Source organism: Erithacus rubecula (genome assembly GCF_903797595.1).
Source record: "Erithacus rubecula genome assembly, chromosome: 2".
NCBI lineage: Eukaryota > Metazoa > Chordata > Aves > Passeriformes > Muscicapidae > Erithacus > Erithacus rubecula.
The window spans coordinates 31516114-31537626 of NC_136685.1; the positions used below are offsets into that span (position 1 = coordinate 31516114).

The window sequence follows — 21513 nt, forward strand, 5'->3', positions numbered from 1 at the left end:
TCTCAACATTTGACATCCATACTTTTTGCTCATTGCAAAGATGGCTTTTCTATTGCTTGTTAAAATTCTCACCAACCTTTAGAAACTTAAATAGTGCCTTGTTTCCCTGTGAAATACTGGGATATGTTCAAACATGTTTGATCCCATGATCAATCAAATTTGAATGCTTTGTCAGTAGTCTCTAAGGGTAAAGGGCATGTTAAAGAGAAAGTGGACAGTCTCCTTAGTTAGCAGGAGGATTAAGACTTTATTTTGCACAAATCTTAATGACCAAGGAATTCTTAATTTTTTTTTTTTAACAAAATACATAATATTTTTCAATAAAATGGAACTATGGTCATTATATGAATATTCAGTAATGGCTTGGAACTCAGACAGAAAAAGAAAATCTAATCATAACAGTTAGACATGTTCTATGTTAGACATGAAATCTCATATTCCTGTATTTAAACTAGGCTCTCTCCACACAGGGCTACACATGATCCCTCTTATTTGAAAGAGGTGATGCCATTTATACATCATTCTAATTTCTGGTTCTTTTCTTTGAGGCACAGTTTTGAGTTAGAGTTCTTGGAGCAAAGTAAAATTGCTAGTCAGTATGGATGGTCTTACATATAATATTAAAACAGGGAAGAACAACTCAAAGCTTGTCACATGCATTGGAGGCTGCAAGGAAGGGGTTGATGAAGACAAGATGTGAAGCACTGCCAAAAGGGAAAGGATTGATCTGGAGACAACCACAAGGCAGCAAGGATGGGTGCACAGAGGAAGAAATGGAGGCTGCAAAAGTAGACCAAAAAGATTCACCTGGATAATGGAAGGAATGTGAGGTGGTCACTTTGGTGAGAACATTAGAAAGAATGTTTTTATAAAACCTGATAAAGAAAATATGTGCATATGAAAGATCATAATTTCAATAAAATAGTGCAACAAAGGTATGAGCAAGAGTGTTTGGAAGAAAAAACCTTGGAAAAAATTAATTTAAAATAAGATAGACTGAGAGCCAGGGATGGGCAGCTGAGAGAGGTTTTGAGAGACAGAGTGGAACAGGTAACATCTGCAGGTCTATTATTTTTGCCCTTCTGGGGCAGCTGCTGAGGTAGAACTTGAGGATTTCAGATATTTGTGAAGGGAGCATAGAAGAAAGATGGAGAGGTTTACGAGCACATGTAGTGACAGGACAAGGGGGAATGGATTCAAACTGGAAGAGTATAGGCTTAGATTGGATATTAGGTAAAAAATTCTTTACTGCAAGAATGGTGAGCATTGGAACAGGTGGCCCGGAGAAGCTGTGGATGCCCCATCCCCGGCAGTGCTCAAGGCCCGGCTGGATGGGCCCCGGGCAGCCTTGCCTAGTGAAAGGCGACCCCGCCGCTGGCGAGGCTGTAGGAGCTACATCATCTCTAAGGGCCCTTCCAGCCCAAACCAGTCTATGATTTGTCAGGTCTGGGGTGGTGACACGGCAACCCCTGCAGTGGAAGAAGAGTTAAAGCGGAGAGGTGAAGCCTTTGGTTTCAGCTGCGATTGTGACAGCACGGAGCGTGCAGCGAGGCCCCCGTAGCCATGCCTAGGACTGCAGCCACGGCTATGGCCGTGCGTTTGACTGCAGCCATGGCTGTGGCCGAGCTTTTGACTGCAGCCGTGGCTTGTGGCCGTGCCTGTGGCCATCCGCACGATTGCAGCCCCGGCTGTCCCGGCGGCTGTCACCGCTCAGCTCGCTCCCGCCCTCAGGGCGCGCACACGGCCGGCGCGTGCCGCGCGCACGCGCAGCAAAACTCCCTCCCGCTCCCTCCCACTCCTCCACCCACCGCGGCGCCGCCGCTGATTGGCCCGTGCGGCGGCGGCGCTGGCCAATGGCAGGCCGGCAGTGGACCCCGCCTCGTTAGAACCCGCCGGCGGCGGAGGGCCCGGCATCGCGGCGATGGCGGCGGGGCGGGCGCTGCGTGCGGCGCTGCCCGCCGGGCTCTGGGGCCGCCTGGCCCCGCTGCCGGGCGCGCCCCGCCGGGCCGCCGCGCACTTCGCTTTCCAGCCGGACCCGGCGCCCAGCGAGTACGGTGAGAGCTCGGCTGGGCCCGGGTCCACCCCGCGGGCCGGCCTCAACCTCGCTGTGCCGCCGATTCCGCCCTGTCGCTCCCGCCTTCTTGGGGGAGGCCGCCAGCAGCCCCGTCCGGGATCGGGGGGAGGCAGAGCCCGGTGCGGCGCTGCGGGTCGGGCCCGGGCGCTGGAGGCATCCGCACGGCCGCGTGACCCCGCTGTGTCCTCGGCACTTCCACCCGGGTTTTCCGCAGGAATCCTGGGCTGTGGGTGGGAGGGCCCCTGGGGGCCGATGGAGGCCGGGGGTGCCGCGGGCCCGCTCCACAGCGGGGGGTGAAGTGTTTTGGGCTGTCAGAGCCAGGGCTGCGGTAGGTGGGCCCGTCGTGTGCTCAGAGCTGCAGGGCCATCCTCGGCCCCTGTCCTGTACCAAAAGCTTCTTGCAGTAACTTACTGACGTGACATCTACCCTGGTTTTTGTATTGCATGCTTAGGTCATGAGTGTGAGAATAAAGCTGTGATGAATAAAGACTGCTGTCCGCTGAAAGGTTCGAGGTCATCCACGTGGTCACATGGCTGAGAGTAAACACAGATAGCTTGGAAATGAACCGTGCATGGCGTTTGACTTTTATTTCTGAGATGCATCTCTGCAAAGCCTGCCAGCTGCAGAACAGTTGTTTCTATCACAGGAACCTCACTATCCTCTAGAAAACTTGTTACTTGTTTGGATACCTTGTTGCATCTTGATCATGACCAACAGAAACAGTTTTTTCTATGTTTCTCTTGGTGATAAAGATGTACAGACATCCAAGGTGCCACGTGGTGAAGCTTGTTTAAGGCAGGTCCCTGCTTGAGAGCGTTTGAAGAAGCTCTGAAGTGTCATGCCAAATATTGCCATTAATTAGTAGAAATCTAATTCCCTGTGAGTTACAGTAGACTTTGAAATTCTGTGGAAAACTGGAAGTGAAATACAATTACGGCAATACTGATCCTGATATTACTGATCTAAAAGGCACAATTAGTTCCCCTTTTCCTCTGTGGGGCTGCTACAAAGGCCTGTGGTATAAGCAAGAGAAGCAGGTTAGAACTATTATGGTGAGTTTCTGTCAGTGGCTTAAGTAATAGCCATTTATTTATATCAAATAGTGAAAGGATGATATCTTGTAGAAAAGATAACCTAAGTACTAATGTGGATGACTAGGGAAAAAACCAGCTGCTGTTTCCCAGCTTTTCTTCTCTTGAATTGGTAAATTTTTTTCATTAGGGCTTTTGTATCACTTGAGTGGTTCCCGTAACTTTTTTTTTTTTTTTTTTTTTTTTTTTTACATTTTCCTCTCCATAAAGGGCAATGTGAAGTATAACAAGTGAAGTTACCAAGCAAAGAAATGTGTAGGAATGCAGCTGCTCAGGTGTGGCATGACACTAGTCTTTAACAAAAAATACATTAATTAACAATTTAGAAGAAAGGGAAGTTGAACATTTGTTGAGAGGTACTGTTGCTACTGGAAAAAAAAATGTGCTTCTCCTTTCTGAATTCTAACACCTGTTATGTTTTTGTGGGGTTTTCATCTAATCATCTGATTTATTTATTTAATTTTACACACTGTGTGCTAGTAGGTTATTTCTCCTAGATGGTGGCTTCTAGTCATGACTTAAGAGATTTTGCCAGTTAAAAAGCTACCAAATGGCAGCCAAGCAATTTCTTACTTGGTTTCTTTTAAGAATTATTTTATTTACTTGGAAGATCTGAACTGGTCACAGTAGTAAGGGCTAGGCTGTTGTTTTGGTTTATCTTTGCTTTCAGGCCTCCTTGTTTTTCCTTGCAGTTCTGGAATGAAGAAGGGCACTCTGGTAGCCTTGGTTTAAATGAAACAGCTTGCTTTACTTCAGCACCAAATTTCTTTCTTTGAAGTATGGATTTGATGCTTCAGACACTAACTGCAGTGCAAGGAACAGGCTAGTGATCTAGAAAATTTTTGATAATAATAGATGTCTTTAAATGGCAAAGGTTGGTGTTTAAGAAAATGTGATTAAAGAATGATAAGGTAAGCTTTAGTTGAGGGGATCCCAGTACTCAAAACGATAATATGTTGATTTCTTCCTTTGAAAAGGAAGGCATTGTTCCCAGTGTTTGACTGAGCATTCCAAAGCTGCATTAGCTCGATGCAAGAGCATAGTTTTGTGAGAAACTGTGGAAGTAGAATTATAGTCCTTGGGAAAGCCAAGTATGCAATGCTCAATCCCATCTATCCCATAATTTTGTTCTGCAAATGAATCTTGAGTATTCCTAACAGGGATCTTGTTTTTGATGTTTAAGTTTTTAGACATGTTTGCACGAGTGTTTTCTAATGTACTTTGTGTTTTGAACCAAATTAAATTGTGGAATGATCACTTTTTCATGCAGGGCAAACTCAGAAGATGAATCTCTTCCAATCCATAACAAGTGCCTTGGACAATGCTTTAGCTAAAGATCCAACTGCAGGTACCTTATACTTGTTACTATGTTTTACTTTATGTTTTGGTTTGCCTATCTATGTACAATATAAATGTATTTCTCACAGTCTTTAAAAGTTTTCTAGTAAGTTATTTCTACACTTTGATCTCAAATTTTAAAAATGTGTTGCATTAACATTACTAATGGAGTATATGGTCTAAGATACAGTTGCATCTTCTGTTTTAGCTCTGTGTATTTCACTTGAAAGTGAGGACAGAAGATACATTATTTATCATGTCTAAAGTATTACTGATGAGAACTGTCCTCAAGGGCAGCTTGAGTCCCACTAGTACATTACTTTTACATTTCTTAAACTTTCTGTTCCCTAAAAATGGTATATTTTTTTAGAGACCATATATTCTTCACTCTGTATATTCTGCTTTCTTCCCTGCCCTCCAAAATTTATTTATAGCTTTACTGATTTCTGTTCATTGTTGTGCATAGGCAGTGTAAAATTTTTCAGGCTTTTGTGGTCTGGATACTCCGTAACTTGGAGATGCTACTTCATTATATCAGGATCTAAAAGGCCTATCCTAAACTATTGCACAAAACTATTGACTCCACTTTCAATTCTTATACATAACAGGAGGTCTTTTGCTTCTGTTATTCTAACAAAGGCATGATGATGGTATCTGAAAGAGATGCTTCATGCCATGAACACAGCTGTAAAGGCTGTATCATCTTGTGTAATTTTGGGCTTTCTTTTTTAGTATGTTAGTAGCCCTTTTTGGCACTTCTTGAATCACAGCTCAACCTAAAGTCTGACTAATTGTCTAATCTGTTGGGACAAATTCCATGTTGTCTGTCCAGTACTATGCCTGTATACATTCCCTCTCAATCTCAGCTGCACCTCAATTGAATTTAGACAACTGAGGGTAAATTAGGGCTAAGAACAGATTATATTACCATTTCTACAGAATTAGCCGTATAAAAGCAAGTAGAATGTTAGTCCAGCAGGAACCTAGACTCTTGAGCCTTTAGAGAACCAGTTGCTCTAAGGTTTCAGTCTTGCTCCTCAGCTTTGCAGGGCTTAGTCTTTGTAAAGCCCTTTGCAAGACCATGTTGGAGTTCTACAGTCCAGACATGAGTTCTCAGAATCACTGCACTTACTGAATTAATTAGGATTTTTTGCAATAGAAAACATATCCTTCACATGCTTTCAGTTGTATGGGAATTGAGCAATTGTTTTTTAAGTGTGGAAATCCTCATGCTTGTGTGGATGAGAACTAGAATCCTTCCAGGAAAATATATTTCAATGACTGAACTGAATGAGTAAATCCATTCAAATTTGTGGATACCAGCATTAAATGGGAATATTTTTTGTAGATGCCAGCTGGCTCAAAAGTAAGGAGCCATATGTTAACAGAAAGGACTTAGAAAGATTTTAAGTTCATAAAATCCCACCCAAATTATTGTTAAAATTAGAGAAGTGAACTAGGGGCATAGTTCAATCACAGACTCCATGAGTGCATTCATTTTAATCTTTATAAAAATTATTTTTAAGTGATGCCATTGATGTGATTAGGACAAGTACACTAATCCCTTTTAGTGATTCCAATCAGAAATGTATTTAATTGAGATTAGTATTTGAAAGGGAAAAAGGTTAACTTATAATTTTGTGTCATTTAGAATATGGAGAATATTGAAGAATTGGGGAATAAACAGAACTGACCCTGGTTCCTGTAAGCAGCTATTGGTGATATTGCTGCACATCTTACATGCATAAAAAATTGAAATGGGCAATACTTGTTTCAGAAAGCAAAACTGTTTCAAGAAAAATTAGACATAATAATTTCCTAAATTCAAAGAAAAAGACCCCAGCAGATTAGTTGATACGAAGCTAAGTTTTAAAGGCAAATACTTTTAGTGATTAAAATTTTATTGGATACAAGAATTGTAGTGTTAAATATTGAGAACTGTCCTTGTGATTAAATAGTCATCTTTCTGTGGAGGAGTTCCTTTGAAGTCACTCTTCAGGGGTCTGGCAAGTACGTTTGGAGAAGGCTTGACATTTCATGTTGGATTGATATTTTGAAAAAAAGCCCCTCCAATTTGATGGTTTTCAAAACACTATGTTTATTGAAACCTGTGGATGACGAATGCAAATAGTTACCAGTTGATGCAGAAGGCTTAATTTCAGTGACTTTTTAGAGACTAAATGTAATTGCTTTTTGGAATTTTACTAATTTAGTTTTAGATACTGTGTTGTTATAGAATATTTAAAAAAAATAGATAGCTAATGAAAACCTAAGAGAATCAGTTTCATGAATTCTGTTTTGAGAAGCTGTTTTGTTATGATTCCTCATTAACCTTGGCTCTTAATTTATTGTAGTCAGGTTGTGCATGACAAATTCTTAGATCTAGATCAATCTTGAAGGGAAATGAAATGTTAGGAATTACTATTATTAGTGTCTCATATAAAAACCTTTGAAGCATCATAGTTTAAAATAAAGATATATTGGAGTAATGTTAGCCTCCCCTACTGTTCTTACTTTCAGTTGTATTTGGTGAGGACGTGGCCTTTGGTGGAGTCTTCAGATGTACAGTTGGCTTGCGAGACAAGTATGGTAAGTTAGTTTATAAATCTGACATCAGTTTCATATTAACAGCTCTGCTCCTTTTTTTTACCCATTTTGCTGTGAGAAGTACTGTTACTGGAATGCTAAAAAACCATAAAATCAATGTTTCATGTATGGCAGGCTAATTGGTGTGTAGCATTTTCAGGTCTTGGAAGCTGGTTGTGGAGACAGTAACATGATACAGCTTTTAATTTGGCAATTGCTACTCCCCTGCTGCAATCACTGCTCCCCCACTGGGCTATTACAGACAAGAGGTTATAACATATTAAGTTTCAGCAGCTTACTTTCTTCAAGGCACAGAGATAACTTGGACCTTTTGCAACAAGTGATTGAATTTATTTAATGATAATAAAGATGTGTTACAGCCATCTTGGAGAACAAAGATCCATCTATTTTTGAGTAAACCAAAACAGGGAGAGGACAAAGACTATACTTCTAAGAAGTTTCAGAAACACAGCCATATTTTGTTGTCTTGCTTCTCTGCTTCAATTATTGTGTGGATGTTCTCTTGCTCTCTAGTTCACATGTTAATGTTCAAATAATTTGGATAGAACTACTGCTAGTCATGATCTTTAGTGCTGCTTGTTGAGACTGAGTTACAGTTCTGTAACTGGTGTGATATGTTGACTGTATGTACTAGACTCCATATGAAAACCAGGCCTCTGAGACAGCAACGAGTTGCTGGAAACATAGGCAACAGAAGATGTTGTTTGGGAAATAATAAACAGGAGCAGAGAGTTGCATAAGCAGTCTTCTTGGGTTGTAGTGAACATCTCCAGTTTAAAAGAAGGGACAAATTTTATATTTTTATTTGTTATTATATTGTTAGGGTGGTGCTTTGAGGGTCATTTGATTTTTTTTTTTTTTAATGTAAGGCAGTCATATTAACATTGGAATGAAGGAAAGAGATTATTTAATCTTTGAAATAGCATTTTGTTGGTAGTGTATTCCAACGTGCCAGTTTCAAAGATTCTGAGACAGCCCTGACTGCCCTGAAGAGCACAGGGGGTCTGTTGGGGGAGTGCAAAGGACTGGTTACACTGTGCTAATCAGTATGATAACCAGCAGTCACAGCACATCAGCAGCCTAGCTAGAGTCAGGTTTATTTCATGGGTGTAATAACAAAGATTTTAAATGAGATTTTTCAGGAAGCTATGATATGACTTTGAGAATATTTGGAAGGAACTCCATTACAGCTTGAGAGGGCATGAGAATTGGGGAAATACTTATATGAACATTGAACAAGGGCTAATGAAACTAGTATTGCCATTTGCTCAAAAAGCATACTGACCTCTTCAGGGTGAATAAGAGGGTAGATTTTATGAGGAAAAACTAAGAAGTGCTCTTGTTTCAGGTGATCATAAAGTAAAATGGGTAAGTATTTATAGTACTGGTGAGATCAGATTAACAAGGTAGGAAGCAATCTCTTCATATTCATTCAGACCATTGCAAAGATCATACTTGCTAGAGAAAAAGTGTGTCAGGTAGAAGAGAAGGAAAAATATGAAGAGCTTTTTGCTGCTTTTCTACATTTATAAAAAGTTTGTTTTGCAGATTCTGGTGTTTAGGTCTAGGTGAAAGGTGAACTGAAGGTGTTGGTGGTGATTGAGAGAGAAGGAGGTGGAGAGGGCTTGACTTGATGTGGTTTGACCCTGGCTGGAGGCCAGTACCCTTCAAAACTGCTCTATCACTCCCCTCAAGTGGACACAGGAGAGAAAATGCAACTAGAGGCTCATGAGTTGATATAGGGATGTAGAGAGATCACAAACTGCTTTCTGCCATGGGCAAAACAGACTTGAATGGATTGAATTTATTACCAATCAAAATCAGAGTAGGATAATGAGAAGTAAAAAACATCTTACAAACATGTTCCTTCTACCCCTCCCTCCTTTCTGGGCTTAACTTCACTCTTGATTCTCTGCCTCCTCCTTCCTCCCCAGTGGCATAGGGAGACAGAGGATTGGAGTTATGGTCAGTTCATCACTTCTTGTCTCTGCCACTTCTTCCTCATGGAGAGGAGTGCTTTCCCTTCTGCAGTGTGGAGTCCCTTCCATGAGAGACAGTTCTCCATAAACTTCTCCAGCATGACTCCTTTACCTGGGCTGCTGTTCATGAACTGCTCCTGTGTGCACCTTTTCCACAAGGTGCAGATTTTCAGGAACAGGCTGCTCCACTATGGGTCCCACATGGGATCACAAACTCTGCCAGCAAAGCTATTCCAGTATGAGCTCTTCTATTCACAGGGCCACAGGTCCTGCCATGAGCCTGCTCCAGTGTGGGCTTCCCATGGGATTACAACTTTTTTTTGTTTTTTGTTTTGTTTTGTTTTTTTTAGACATCCACCTGCTCTGATGTGGTTCCTTGAGGGGCTGCAGGTGGATCACTGCTCTCCTATGCACCTCCATGGGCTGCACCAATCTGTGACATAACTTTTTTTGTTTCCTTGTTAAATATATTATCACAGAGGCATTAGTGACCTAATGCTGGTGGGTTCATCCTTGTCCAGAGGTGGGTCTCCTGAAGCTGACTGGCACTGGCCCTGTTGGACATAGGGGAGGTTCAGAAACAGTCCCTGTAGCTCCTTCCCCTTCTATCAAACCCTGGCTATACAAACCCAGTACACAGGAGAAATAAAAATTCTTTATGATGCTGCTGAAGTAACCATAAGAAAATAAATGACAATATCTGAAATATACGTTTGAACAGAAAGAGTCTGAAGATAGGGTCCCAAATTTAGGACTTGTTTACAGAATGGAAATTCAGTTTTGTAGGGTAGATAAGAGGACATGAGTAACTCAGCTTCTTTCTTCACTGATAGGGAAATTCAGTAGGAAGCAGGCAGTGGCTGAAGAGGGAATGGCAAAGATGACCTGGAGGATGTATTGAAAATACAGTTACAATGCTGAGGAGAAACAGGAAAGACTGCAAGCGCAAAAATTGAAAGAATACAATGTTTTGAGGGGTGTGTCTGCCTATCATTGCAGTCTCAGAGATTAAATAAATTCTAAATGGAATACTTGTTTTATGAAAAGGCTAGGCTCCCTGGAAAATAAGGAGGAATTCCAGATGGAAATGACAACCAACTAACTTGATGAATCTTATGAGAAATATTACATATACTTACTGACTCTTTCCCCATCCCCCTCCTGAATTTCCATCGAATTATAATAGGTGATGCAAGTAATATAATATGAGGTTGTTTCTATATATTGATATAAAATATGAAGGAATTAATGGGTTTTTTTCTCCTATCTTGGAAGAGAGAGGCTGATTTTTATTTCATTTGTTTAGTTTCTATTTCCTTGTACATAGTTAAAATCACTAGGTGGCAGTCTATGCCTGTAAGTTGTTATTTTGATACAAATTGATAGTTCATTTTTAAGCATTTTATAGGGGTCAAGGTCTGAATATCATCTAATATTATAGTAGGAAGAATTTAATATGTTAATACCCAATACTAGGATTATGGAGATGTTGGTTGCTGTCCAGAATGTTACTAAAATATCTCTGGAGAGACAAACTAAATTTGCTTTTAGGATAAATTGGTCATTAAATATAAAAGCTGCTGCTTTTTTTTTTTTTTTTTTTTTTTTTTTTTTCCAGGGCAGTGTTTTGTTGTATAAACACAGGCAGAGGTCTGTACTAGTAAGTGAAGGAAAGCTCATTGTTGTTTTAAGGAAATAAATACAACCTTTCAATCAGATGAATTTTAAACATGCTACCAGGAATTTTGTTTAAAAATATTTAATTAAGCAATCGTATGTAAATAAGTCAATGTGTAGAAGTTTAATTTCCATGGTAGTATGACTAAAGATAGTATGTTTGTTCCAATACATCTTATATCAAGGTCTGAAATACATTATTCCAGTTTTCTGGCATTAAATTTAATCTTTATAAATCTGTTGCTGTATAATTCTGAAAATGACCAGACTTTCTGAAATATTTTTTCAGAGTGCTTCTTCCAGATAATGGAAATAAAATTGTGCAATTTTTTTCCTTTGTCTCCTCCCTCTGGTCTGGTACACTGGAAAGCATATTCATGTTTTATTATTTATCTGCTTCCCCATCACCCTCTGACAGGTTTTTGATTGTCACCGTTTTGCAGAAGTTACATCCTCTAACCTCTAGGGTATCTTTATCATTTAAGGAATGCCTGCTGTTCCATAGTCCTGCTCTCTGGAGGTGTTTCCTGTCCTTAGAGAACAGTGTGATGTAAACTGCCTACTGTATTGTTATAGCCTAAGTAATGTGTGCAAACATTTTTTAATTTTAATCTTTTTTTAAGGGAAGCATATTATTATTCTAGTCCTTCTGAGAAAATGCTGTCCATTTGTCTTTGGGTCTGCAACTGGATTTGAAACAATGATGTTGGAATGGAAATACAAGTCCTGTTGCTCTGCCTGAAGTGTGAAATGAAGTTGCAACATGTAGAGATCAGTATCATCCCCATGATAAATATAGAGGAGATCAGAGGTAGGGATTAGATGATAGGGAGTTAAGAAATGGGAGGAAAGACAGAGGTAAAAACAATATAAAAATGGAGAAAGTGTACAGAAGTGGAAACTGAGAAACAAGAATAGGAGAAATAGTGATTGGCAAGGGATGTCACTCAGGGTAATGCTAGGGCAGATGCTTTCTGTGTAACTCAAAAGAAAAAAAAAAAAGACCTTACTCTCCTACTGTGGCCAAGAAATGAAAATTGCATAAACAGGGAAGTGGAGTGTGTGTGTATATGTATGTATGTATATACATACACACACACATATATATATATATTACACTTTCCTTGAATGCTCTTTCTGCCATCCTCCAAGCACCTCCTTATCTGTAAGTGTCTCTGTGGTGATTTGGCCTCTGTGATTTGTCTTTTATACCATTCTGGCCTGCACTTGAAGGGAAAATCTAATGTGCAACTGCTGCCATATCAAAAGATTTTCCTTAGCAGGGGTATGGATCAGGAGCTTTCTGACTATTTTAGAATTCAGTGTTTTGATATTTTGAGGATATGGAATGGGATGAGTCCAACAGAATAAGGGTGACCTTGGCAGGATTTTCCTCATAGCACTGCTTGGGTAGAGGCTGACATTTGTTTTGGTTTATTATGCTCACTTTTACAAATGAAGTTGGCAAATATTTTGAGGTTCTGCTCAGTTTCCTATTGCACAGCAGCCTGCAGTTTCTTCTCATGGAGTGTCCTTCTGTTTGCCATCAAGGGAGCCTAGGTGACTGTGTGAGTTAGATTTGCAGGCCTGAATAGATTATTTTTTTTGCTTTTTTGAGCTATTGAAAATTATTTTTGACTGAAGGAGTAGTGTAGATGAGTCTTTTCAGTAGGGAATTCCTGAATAATGCCATTTTAATTCCCTTGCAACTTTTTGCAAATACAGGTAGAATGTGAATAGTTTGAATGGGAGTTTTTATTTGAAGATTCAGTTCCAGGAGGATGTCACTGTGGTATGTCCTACCAGAAGCAAGTGCTTGCCCAGGTTGTGGGAGACTTGGCCTAATGCTGTCTCTTGGGAGTTCTGAATTTACTCTATAAAGAGTTGACTGAGATACCAAAGCTGATCTTTGTGGAGATACAGCAGAAATACTTTTTTCAGCAGTTGTTATTTTGAAATGTTTAGGAATTAATTTGTCTTTTGCTCACGTGATTCGTTTGTCACTGTTTGGGATCCTCTGTGTGATCAGAGTGTACAAGAGGAAGATAGGTTTCTTCCTTTCTGGATTAATGTCCCATCACTGGTTGGAGGATTTTTGACTCATGGCTTTTTATTTTTTATCTGTTCTGTTTGATCTCTGTTATTGCTGTTCCCCTCTTTTTGTTTGTCAGTGCACACAGAGATGTACTGCTCACAGCAGCTTATGGTACCCTCAAACACAGTCAATTAGAACAAAGTGCTTTTCCCACGGTTTCTGTGTAACATTGCTGAAGTGTTCTTGAGTGATGTTTGTTGTCTTTTTTAGTAATGCAGTGTTGACTGTCAGTTTGTGGTCTTAGTCCCTAAGTTTTTTTCTAATCTACTGCTGTGCAATAACTAATTGCTTTTTTTCCTGAGTGGGTGCTTGATAAAATGAAACTCAGTAAGACCAACTGTGTGTCAGTCCTATACATATGTAGGATAAAACAAAATCAATCTCAGATCATTTTCTTTTATCTAATTCTGAGTTACATATGTGGCTGGAGACATTAATACATGCAGATAGAACTAAATGTGTGATAACCAGTTTCATTTTTTTCTCACTCATTTTACAGTTTTGTCATGTAGAGTGGAAGGGGTATGTGCAAGTAACTTGAAATTTAATTCTCTTTCCCCCCCTAGTATTTTCAAGATAATAGGGTTGTTTTATATGTAATCCTTCCTGTGCTTTTTTTATTATTATTATTTTGATGCAGCTAGAAGTGTAAATGTAGCTGCTGGGATTATTTTCTTCCAAACCATATTTAAAAAAATAGTGAAATAGATAGGGAGCAGATTGTAAACAGTAATTTCTGTCTATCCAGTCAGTTCAGGATATTTTCTTGCAAATTGATAAATCACAGGACAAAAGGAAGATCAGGAGAAGAGGTAACACTTGTAATGAATCCTGTGAGAATAGAGCAAGTTGAATCAGGAATTTCCCCTGTGGCAAATTTCAAACACATCAAAAAGCAAGTGACTGAACTACATACAAAACGTCAGTTGTAGCTGTGAAAGAAAATAATATCCTTATGTTCCTTATATCAGGATGACCTAGCCACATTAGCAATCAGCTGGATGCTTTTAAAATAATTTTATTTATCACTTCCATATTTGTTTTCCTTTCTGTCTGCCTTACAAAATTTTCTTTCTGAAGCACAGGGTATGTTTTGAGACACATCAGCTGGCAAAGGCTCTTTTTAGCCTTCAGTGGTGAAGTTTCTCTGGCTTTGCTACACACACGGTCCCAGTGCAGGATTACTGTTACAGTTTGAAGCTTTTCTTTATTTTTCAGTTTCTCTGTACTCTGGTTGCTGCAACTGGAGGATATAGGGCATCCAAAATTGGATACTTTACTCTTGTGCTTCACTGAGTAAAACCTGGTTGCTTACAGCTCTCTCCTGTTACATCCCATGATAATGCTACTTTGTCTTGCAGCAATACTGTTTATTTACAACACCTGATATGCTGTAATCCCTGGTTGCTGTTCTGTAGGCCTTATATCTAACATGTAAACACCTGTGAGTTTTGAGGGAAAACTTCATTCTCAGTAAATGAATCCTTTATTTATAGTCCAGTAAACTAAATCAGGAGTATTTGTTTATTTGGCCAGGAGGTGACTATACCTAGCCATGGCCAAGGGACACCAGCTTAAAAAAAAAAAAAAATAGTAGTAATTTTTGGAGGTATTTACTTGAGCATGATATTATTTAGTGAGCTTTAGCTGTAGAGAACTCCTGAAAGCAAGTTCTGTGTTTTAAGTGAAAAGCCTATGGAGGAAAACATGGGTGGGAAGATAGTTATGCCCATGTTGTTATGGTATTTGGTGCAAGTTGTTGACTGAACTTTGGATGTTTAAGCATGCAAAAACTGCTTAATGTCCTGATGGCTTTTAGTAGCATGAAATGGTGGGAGAACCTTTTGAAGCTGAGCTGATAGAAGTAGATATAGTATAGGGTTGATTTAAAAAAATTCTGATAGTTTGCCTCCAAAATACATCAAATATTTTGAAATGTTTATATTGTAAATATTTTTCTTAGTGATTTCAGGGCATTTTTTATTGTGTAAACTACACTTAATGTTGCTGGTAAGGGAGCAGAGATCTGTCAATGGAGATTCAGAGTTGTTCTGGTTGTTCTTCTAATGCCAAATATTACAGTGTAAAGCTAAGAAGTATAAGAACTCAATTTGGATTAGCTGTGATGCTATATATTAATACAGTGTGTTTTACCTCCTAAAAGCTATTAGTAGTTGGGTCTTTATACAGGTGAGAAGACATGCTAAGGTTTTTATGTGGAATTTTTGATCAATCATGGTGTCTTTTACATTCTTTTGGAACATAAACATATGCTGTTATGAGGAGGAGGAATAATTCAGTCAAAAGTAGTATAGATGTTAGGGCTTTACTGTATAAGCAGATAGAAAAATGCTGCTTCAAAAGCAGACTGCAGGCTTGTTGGAGAAATATGGTGCTTCTTTGGCATAGGTCCTGGTCCTTCCTGAAACATTGCACGTGGTAGAAAGAAGGAGTTCAGAATTTTTGAAGTCATTGACATAAGCAAAGGGTGGAACATTTTATTTAGAATTCAAAATGCCTACTTGTGTGTAGATTGACTGAAACTTAAATAGTCTGGCATTTGGTTATTGTCATTTCTTCATGGATAGATTTAAGTGGAGAATTCTGCAGCTTGCTTGCCTGGTTCTTCCAGAACAGTTTGGCAAGACCTGGATTTGTTCTGATTTATATAAATGTCTTTGAACTGTAACATCTGGAGAATGTGTTCCAGACTCATTACACAATAGTACATTTTGTTCATTTTCATCTTAAATAGCCAATTCTTTTTTGAAGATTTACAGTTAGATAAAGAAGAAAAGTTATTTGAAAACTTGGTAAAATGTGGTATGCTCTTTTTATACTTTTTGTATATGTGGGATAGTGATATAAATCAGTCTCTGTCAGAGCTAAATAGCTTTTATTTTAGTTCTGTTTTCTTTTTAATTATTCTGATAATGTGCCTGGTGTGAAAACTGTATTTTATTTATTTAGGGCTTACTAATATTTATTATGTTTTTTTTCCTATGTTGTAAACCTGTTTGAGGGAAAGATAATGAACATATTTTTTAATATAAAACTTGATACTCAGTGCAGAGCTCAAGAAAGCTGTTCTCACATTTTAAAGTTATTTCAAGATATGTTGTTGGGCCAAAAGTATGTGCTGCTGAACTTCATAAAAATGGAATTTTCCACTTAAGAAGATACTTGCAGTGAAACATGTAGAAACAATATTTTGGTAATATCATGTCAAGGAGGATGAAACTTTATTACATAAAGACCCAAAATGGAATTGATGAACATTACTAGTCTTTGCAGTCTGTGTTAATACCAGGTCTGCAAACAAATTTTGTGTACCTTCTTTTAGACATCTCTCTTTATGCCTTTGCAATTCCTTAGGTGGAAGTAGATGATTCTCAATTTATTCAGTTAATCCTGTGATTCCCTCTGTTTCATTTGTGTGTTTATTTATCCCACACATCAACTGGGCTTAATTCAATATGTCTGCTGTTTTTTCCACTCTGAGTTTGATGGTAAGAGAGTGGTAATTTCAGTGGTAGTAAGAGGGTGATAATTTCAATTTAAGAAGGTGCTGCAGACTTTATTACAGGGAATAAAACTCTCAGAGTTTTCTTGAAAGTAATTTACTTGAAGCCTGAAAGGGTGAAAAAAAAATCAAGACTAATATCCAAGTCTGGGAAATGTCTAAGCAGATTTGCAGCAGAAGCACTTTGAGTTGCAGGTTAATCTTATTTTGACTTGATTCAGAGCCATCTTCCAGTGACAGGTTGGCATAACATGCTCGTCATTTATAATAAAAGATCCCTTTTCTTTTAATTTGCAGAAGCATTAAATCCTCAAAACCTGGCACAGGGTTTTCACACTTAAATAGAAGCACCAAGTATAGACTAATTTATTAATTTTTCTCATGCACATGCTTTGTACTACAAAGGGACAGCTAGTGAGATTTGTAAGAGGTTTTCATTACTGCAGGTTGCTGTTGAGCTCTTTGCTCCTGTGTACTTCTACAGCAGCAAGAAATCCTTGCTCTTGTATTGAGAATACTTGCTTCACAATTCCAGGTAGATCCAGCATGTTTTCACATTTACTATAAGATACATCTACACTACTGATACTGAGGAATGTGAGAGAGGGTGACTTGTATTTGATATTTTTGTCTGCTCCTTGATTTGTTATCCAGATGGTCTGTGCAGCTTATTACAGCAGAGTTTTCATTAACAGGTTGCAATACTTAGCTCTGACAACTGTTTTGTGTTTCCTGTTGGATGTCTGTTATGTCATGTTGCAGACAATGTGAAAATGCATGGAAATGACCTAAGCCTTGTAATTTAGGATGGTGTGTTGTCCTCCACCTATACCCACATACAAGTATTTGGTAGATGTCAGTTTTGGGGCATATTTTTGCAAGTAAGCACTCTGTCATCTGGAATAGCTTCTCATGTCAAACTATGTCAGTTATGCTTTTCTGCAAGCGTGCTTCTCACATAGCAAAAATTTTTTGTAGTTGACAAAGGAATGTTATTAATCATAGCTGGAGGAATGTTTGAATGCTTTGTCCAATTAGGTATTGCTCTTTTTTTATTTAGACTGCAAATGGGTGTATGAACCAGATGATGAGGAGAATTTCAGTGTAGAGTGGGCAGCCTGCATGAATATTTGAACTAGCAGTTCTTGGTCAAAGTGTTCTCAACAAGTCATTCTCTTACTCAAGATGATGTGTTTTCCTTCCAAGAGCTTATTAGATCAAAATCTACTCTTTCACTTCCTCTTCCTCTAAGAGTCCCCTAGAAAAGTAAAAAAATTCTGGTGTGGAAATCTGCCACTGAGATGTGAACTGCTTTTTAAATGTTTTCCTTAGAGTGTGGATCTGAATCAGTACTATTTTATTGATGTCATTAAATGCTTCCATCAACAGGACAGGTAATAAAAAGGACAGGCATAAAAAGTTTTTGCAGTCAGCATGTAGCCCTGCTTGGGGCTGTTAATAAATCATAGAAGGTTGTAAGGAGAAGACCTTGAAAGTCATCTCTTTTAGATGACCATAAAAGATATCTGTTTGAAACCCAAAAACCCAGTTCAGGTTGCCTGTGGCCTGTCTAGGTGAGTTTAAGCATGTCCAAGGAAGGAGCTTCTACAACTTCTTGGGACAGTTTATTCCAGCATGTGACTACTGTCATAGTGAGGATTTTTTTTCTTTAATATAATTAGTTTACTTTTTTGCATCATTCTTTCAGTTGACACCCTGTAAAGAATCTGCTCTTCCCCCCTGTTGGTACTGCTGCTTGGCTGCTATTCCATTGTGGGAAGATTGAATGGTTTGCAAGGTTACTAGCATGCAAGCTAAAGCCAAAGCTTTGCGTGAACCTGCCCCAACTCCTCCCACTTCTTCCCTGAGAAAGGGTGAGAATCACATAATATATTTTAATATTTTCGGTTTATTCTTTATCTCTTGGTGGCTGTTAGTTTGTCACAAATGACAGGAAATCCCAACTGGGAAAGAGGGCTAAAAATTAAATCTTTACTCTTTGCTTTAGGAAGGCAGGGGTGTGTAGGGAGTTTTTCTGGGTCCTTTCTAATCCAAAAGTCTGTAAGCCTGATAAGAACATTCTTAATGTTATATTCATGCTGTGAACGTTTAGAATTAACTAAATTTTACTAGAAAGTTTTCCTTCCAAACCTGAAATTTGGTAACTGTGCAGACTGAAGAGTATCTAGGTAATATAAAAGATTACTCCCTATCCATGGTAACCTTTTCCTTGTACTTTAGCAGTTCTCCTGACTCTGATATTATTTGTAGTCTTTGAGAGTGAGGGTTAAATGAAAATGCAATAAACATGCTTTTCTCCTGAGGGAATCTTAGGGGAGAGGAGGTGAAAGTGTAGTTGTGATCTAATAAGCTATTAGAAGAAAAATGCATTGTCTTGGGTCAAAGAATGACTTGTTGAGAACACTTTGAGCTAGAACTACTAGTTCAAACATTCATGTTTCTTCAAATGTATGATTTAGTAACTGAGGGAGACTTAAAAGGAAAATATGCCCTTCAGCTGTTCCTAATTTTGAAGTTACTTGAAGTGCTTTTCTGAAGTGTTGGTTATGGCAGTGACATACATGAAAAACTTGCGAAGAATTCCCAGTCTTATGAGTTGCCAGGCAGAACAGGTGTCCTTTACTTTGGGTAACACAGTGGTGACAAGTGGTTCAGAAGGATGCATTGTTTTTTTTTTTAATTTTCTTTTTTCCTCCCAACTGAAGCATAATTAAGACTCCTATGAACTAGTGAAACAAAGTAGGACTTATTTTGTCTTTAGCACTCTGTCTAAAAGCTTCTGTCTAAAACTAGAACTAGAAGTCAGCTTCTTTGTTGCAGAATAGAGCATGATAGTGGATTTTGCAGCAGCAGAATAGGAAGAAGCTGATTTAGTTTAGTGCATGCAAATCTCGTTTCTGACCCTGTTGTCAGTTGCTCACAGATTTCGGCAGTATGTTTTTTTACTAACTTTTGTATCTTACTGCCATAATGTGACATTTTGGAGTATTTATGGGAAATGTAATGGGAATGCCATGTACTTGGTTGTTAAATAATCAAAATTTGAATGACTTTTTAATTCAAGGTAACTAAATGTTGAAATTGTTTTGAAGGCATAGGCAGTGTATACACAAAGTGTGTGGATACATTCTCCTATTAACAGACCCACTGCACCTGACTTGAGATTTGACACTGATACTGATTTGACTGAGGGTTCAGACCTGGTCGCTCAGCCCTGGGGCTGGTTGAGTTATGCCAGAGGCATGGCTGGGTCCTTGAAGGCTGTTAGGAATGTTTGGGCACACACAAATCTTCTTGGCTTTTGCAGGACACAGGGTTGGGGAAGAACAGGAGAGAAGTATAGCTAAATTCTGTAAGTTGTTATTCTATGCACAGTGGGTAGAAGTCTTCTTCAGAAGTTAAAAGCTACTTGCATATGAAATCCTTTTTAATTTCGTATAATCACTTTTCATCAGTTAGGTGAAATAATGTATTTTAACATGGATAGCTCTGGAAAAAGCAGCTTTTGAAGCAACACAGCATGTTACTGTGCAAGGTTTCAAGACAGAGTTAAACCACCTCTGTGTCGAAGAACCTGAAGCCCTGCTTTGGACAAGTAGGTATTCTATATAATTTCTATATTCAGCTGTAAAGTTTATGTATATTCACTGGTATTCCCTTTAGAGCAACAGGGCCTGTTTCTTTAAGGCTGGAGTACTATGACTAGGTTATTGGTAGAACTACTAAGTTAGTAGAACTACTTTTTGTTAACCCAGGAGCTCTAACACAGCTGAGTATAAATTTACCAAACAGCATTTACTTGCTGTGTGGCCTGCCCTCTTGTATAGTATCAGAGAAATGGAAGACTGCAAGTGTCACCAGTTGTAAAATGGGGCTTAAAAGGAATGGTGGGACCAAGAAAGCTTAAATGTTGAACAAATTGTGTTAATTATGTTAAGAAATAAAATTAGTAGAAGTACATCTATGAAAAATATTAGATATTTTGTGGTTAAAAAAGATGTTTAAAGGCAGTACTGATTGGATATCAGTAATTATTGCTTGAATTTTCTACACAAAAGTCCCTGGTGAGTAGCAAAGAAGCTCATCTACTGGGAGTTCCTTTTCTTTCCAGTCTTTTCTGCATTTCAGCCTGACTGCTTTGGTTGAACTAGTATTTTTAACTTAGGCTTTTCTATTTGACTTCTAATGGATGTTTTAAATGGAAGTCAGTGAGGTCATTGGGACAAATACAATGCTGTCCACGTATATTGCTAATACTACTCAGTACTGACATCTTTTAAGACCCATATGCATTTTTTTAACACCAGTGATGTAGAAGTGTCTAGAGAAAAAAGCACAGTTCTCCTTTGGTTGAATCACCAGCAGTACTTCTTAAACCACCCAAATGTCCAGGGTGGACTTGTGTAGAGTGATATGAAATTACTCAGAGTTGGAGCATTGGGTGGTGTGTTAACATTATAGGAGATTTAATATTGTTTGAATATCTCATTTTTGAAGTTAAATTAAGACAGGAACATGACTCGTTGCAGTTACTGAAATCTGAAATACTTTTTTCCTGATGGCTTGGAACAAATAAAGATGAAGCAGCCAAAACATTAATGCACAATAATCGACTACAAATGTCTGTAAACATGTTCTGTTAGGTTGCTATGAAACTCTTTATTCCTGGCGAATGAGAAGATGACTGTGAGACTGCCTTAAAGCTGTTGTCTCTAACACAAAGGGTCAGTGGTAATTTGAACGTTTGTGGGGCACTCTTTGTTCTGAAAAATCACAAATATTGCTCATTTTTATTTAAGTAAAATTTAAGAGTATTGCTTTTTTCCTTAATGTTTGTTCTTCATAATTTTAGGGAAGGCTTCTAGAGTGTTTTTTTTCCACTTCCTTAACATGCATCTAGTATTACTCCTGAGTTATTGGGATGGAGACATGAGGAGAATCATCTTTTTTTTTTTTTTTTCCCACATAAGCCTCCCTGTTTGCCATATTGCTTCCCTCAGTAGTGGCAAAGGGCACTGACCTGTTCAGCTGGCTGAAACCAGGGATGTTTATAAAGGCAGGCAGGTTAATTGAAATGCACACCAGCATGATGCCTTCCTGCAGAGGCT

At 38.7% G+C, this 21513-nt stretch overlaps 1 protein-coding gene across 1 annotated transcript in view; it reads left to right on the forward strand.

Annotated features, from left to right (window-relative positions):
• The first annotated feature begins 1874 nt into the window (after positions 1–1874).
• BCKDHB (branched chain keto acid dehydrogenase E1 subunit beta) overlaps positions 1875–21513 on the forward strand; it is a 105794-nt gene continuing 86155 nt past the window's right edge. The window contains exons 1-3 of the mRNA XM_079297974.1: positions 1875–2054; positions 4436–4513; positions 7024–7092. Of these exons, the coding sequence (XP_079154100.1) occupies positions 1922–2054; positions 4436–4513; positions 7024–7092 (280 nt within the window). The 5' untranslated portion in view covers positions 1875–1921. The remainder of the gene's footprint in view (positions 2055–4435; positions 4514–7023; positions 7093–21513) is intronic.